At 39.8% G+C, this 3,718-nt stretch overlaps 1 protein-coding gene across 1 annotated transcript in view; it reads right to left on the reverse strand.

Annotated features, from left to right (window-relative positions):
- Positions 1 to 353: 353 nt before the first annotated feature.
- Positions 354 to 3,718, reverse strand: part of LOC111151984 (protein tyrosine phosphatase, receptor type Z1) — a 179,361-nt gene continuing 175,996 nt past the window's right edge. The window contains exons 29-30 of the mRNA XM_022510240.1: positions 3,034 to 3,169; positions 354 to 1,298 (exon numbers count right to left, since the gene is read on the reverse strand). Coding sequence (XP_022365948.1) covers positions 1,158 to 1,298; positions 3,034 to 3,169 — 277 coding nt within the window. The 3' untranslated portion in view covers positions 354 to 1,157. The remainder of the gene's footprint in view (positions 1,299 to 3,033; positions 3,170 to 3,718) is intronic.

Below are 3,718 nucleotides of genomic sequence, written 5' to 3' on the forward strand. Positions count from 1 at the left end.
ATTTAAGAGTTCCTGGTCTTTGTCAATTCATCCGGCTTCCAAGTCAGTTTTTTTTTTCCCCCTGACAAGCAAATCTGCCTAATTCTAAGTCCCAGCTTGGTTCCAGACAAAAGTTTCCCAACATTTCTTGGTACATGGTAAGTAGTTAGGTCCAAATTAGTTAATCATAGTAATTGTGCAACATCAGTGAGTTTCCTGTGTGCCTCAATGCACAGATTGGGAACGCAGCTCTCTCTGCTGCTCCATCCCTTCCATCTTTTTTCACTTTCAGCATCCAAAGGGGACCAGTGTCTACAATTTTCTGCTACACATGCCCCAGCACAACACATCTCAAACAAATGCAAGTCGATAGCAATATTTATATTTATTTTTGCAATGTCTTGGATAAAAACCATTTAAACAATGTTGGGTAAGGTGTTATTCTCATAAAAACATCTTCTTTCAAAACAGATGTATTTCTATTTTCCATAAAAGTTAAAGTTACATGCTAAGACAGAGTTAATTACTGAGATAACATGAAAGGATATCAGGAGACTTGTAGAGTAAGACCAGGTAATGAATTACATCATTATACTAAACAATTACACAGAACTAGAAAACTGACTCAGTAGTAAAATATAAAAATCTACAATTATAAATATAAATTTGGTCCATGGAGACACTAGAGCAGTATTTACAGTAAGTATCAGATTATTTCTACTTTAGATGAATACTGCAGTTGTAAAACATTGAATATCAGAGGGAACAGAGTGTTTTATTTACAATCTACTATATTAAAAGTTATATTTCTAGCAAACCCGATGATTGCTACAAATACAGCTAAAATTTGACACTAAAAACAAACATGTTTTCTGTAGTTGGGAATTCCTAATATCTATAAATTGAAATTTTCTGTTAAAATCAATACGAAAAAAAAAACCCCACAATTCCATTCTTAGAAATACTGTAAAATTCAACCATTTTAGATTAAACACAAGAAGTGAATTACAAGAAGTTTTGCAGAAAGGCACACGTTGTTAATGATGTAAATTTGGCAGCAGAATCCTATGTCATGAAAATTACTGTCAGGTCATGGAAAGTAAACAGATAACAGAAGAATGCAGTTTTAGAAAGAGGAAAACAATGCTCAGGTAGGGTTCCCCTCACCCCTCTCTGGGCTAAACCAAAGACTCTAAGCTCTCAGCTATATTTCCATCGGGCAGTGCTGCGCCATTACTGTCCAGAGAGGTGGATGGATTCTCTTCCTGCCTCGTGCCCACAAGACTGAGGACCGCTTTGTAGAGAAACTGATACTGCTCCTGGAGGACAGAGAATGTGAGGTTATAAACAAGCGGCTCACTGAAGACGGACATTCGTGAAAAGAAGGAATGTTTTCAGTCACGCTTTGGTCCTGTTCAGGGAAGGGCATTGTGTTAAGGGCTCTGTTGCAGGCTGCAGAGGTACATAATCTATATTACTGTCTCTTTCTGATGAAATTTAAGGTAGCTTTTCAGGTAGCCAATATTCATTGACCTAGAAAACTGGCCAAGATGCTTTTGGCAAAGGTAAGCGCTCCATTCTTACTCATGTCTGTCACGGACTCAGAAGGTGATGTGACAGATGACTGTTTCTGATTTATCAGTTTGCGTGTAACCCTTTGGTACGAGGCACCTGTAAGCCTTACTCATAAGCCTTACTCGCCTGTAAGTCTTACTCATAATAAGCCTTACTCATCATAACTTACTCATTCTCCTTTCTCCAGCTGTGATGAAATCCACTGGGTTTCTCTGTTTATGGAGAGGTCCCAGAAAGGATTGCACTGTCATCTCAGGGGCTCATGCAGAATTTTTTTTTTTTTTTTACCAGACCCACTTTTTACCAAATATTCTTTACATTCTACCAGCCTGGTCCTATGCCCCGCTTTGAGCAAACGTGAGCGTGGGCCCTGCTATGGTCTCAGAGTAGAGACACGGAAGAATAAGGAGTTCTCTTACAGGTGCCAGTTCGGGTGGTGGTGGGGGGCTGGGGGTCGGGACAAAGGCAGTTGCAGAGAATGTGAGGAGTGACTAACATAGCGGAAAATCAATGGGCCCATGTGTGAATCAGTGCATTACTCCATGCACTCATGAGCCAGCTGGAAGTTCAGTCTCTGGAAAACAATTCCACATAGGAGCAGCTTGATATAACTCAACTGGTCTGAATGACTTTTAATAAGTGCTCCTCTGAAGTGCACGTGTGCAAGGGTTACCGTGCTTCCTGGCCAACTGGTCTGGACTGAATGAAGCCTTAGAGATGGGCCCTTATATGTCCACAGACCAGGGAGCCGGAGCTGTGTCTGTGACTACCGTATCCACCCACGGGTCTCCCGCTGGGGCATTTGCACGAGGTTCCCTATGGTCTTTCCAGCCCTTCTTTCTAGGATATTAAAAACTTCCAAATCATTTTCAGAGTTGAGACTTCTCTAAGTGTGCTGTGTCTTTCTTGATTGTACAAGTTTCTCTTTTTTAAAAGTACCCAGTTGGCTAATTACACATTAAAAAAAAAAAAAAGATTCTGTAAAAATAAAAAAAATTTTTTAAAAAGGTACTCAGGAATTACCCACATGTTAAGTACCAAAACTGAATTCGGCTTCAGAAAAAAAGTAAACAGTTACAATGTTTAAGTCTTCGAGATCTGTCTTCTGACTGTGCTCAGGCTTTCCAGAACTTGAACCCCATCCCACGTTACTATTTTGGGGAGTAAGTTGGATTAGTCAGTGGTTCTACTGAGGGTATTTTTCAGAATTATGGTGAGTCTTGCAAAAAGAGACATGTCAAATTAAAAAAAAATTTATCCATCAATTTTCTGGAAGATAAATTTTAAATGTTCATTATTATTCCAGTTCCATAGACTGTGGACTGATTAACTTGTAATTCAGCTCAAATACTACCTGGTAATATTTATGAGTCAATATGTGAGTTTTTTGGAAACATGATAAAATGATTTTGGCAGCCTGTAGAAGAAAGTAAGCAGCACTTTAACAGTGAAAGTTTGGTTCACTGTTCTTTTACTTACAATGTCAGCAAAGACTCCTGGCCTCATCAAATTGATCATCTTGGCTACCTGGTAAACATCCACGGAATTTTCTTTTTCTAGTTGGTGCATAAGGGTTGTCAGAGCACAGAAAGTTACCGCCGTCACTCCTCCATGCCTTGAAGCAAAGGGAAGGGACAAAGACTCCATTCAGATGCATCAAACATTCACATTTGGAACTCACAAAGCCTTGACCACTTCGTAGTGGGAACACAGAAATTTTTAATGAAATGTCTCTTTATCTTGTAGAGAGCTAAGGTTTAATGTGAAACATTAGCAAGTGTTCATGATATTAGTAACGGGATCCTTTATAGAAGTTTAATGTTTGCTTATACATTTATTTTCTTTAATATTTTATTTATTTATTTGATAGAGATCACAAGTAGGCAGAGAGGCAGGCAGAGAGAGAGGAGGAAGCAGGCTCCCCGCTGAGCAGAGAGCACGATGCGGGGCTCGATCCCAGGACCCTGAGACCATGACCTGAGCCGAAGGCAGAGGCTTTAACCCACTGAGCCACCCAGGCACCCCTACATTTATTTTTATACTCGGGAAGGGCTGGCAATAAATCACAATGATCTGACAAGTTATAACTAATATCTAATATATATATAACATGTAATCCGGGACGCCTGGGTGGCTCAGTTGGTTGGATGACTGCCTTCGGCTC

The sequence above is a fragment of the Enhydra lutris genome, unplaced genomic scaffold (assembly GCF_002288905.1).
Source record: "Enhydra lutris kenyoni isolate GAN:26980312 unplaced genomic scaffold, ASM228890v2 scaffoldscaffold27, whole genome shotgun sequence".
Taxonomy (NCBI): domain Eukaryota; kingdom Metazoa; phylum Chordata; class Mammalia; order Carnivora; family Mustelidae; genus Enhydra; species Enhydra lutris.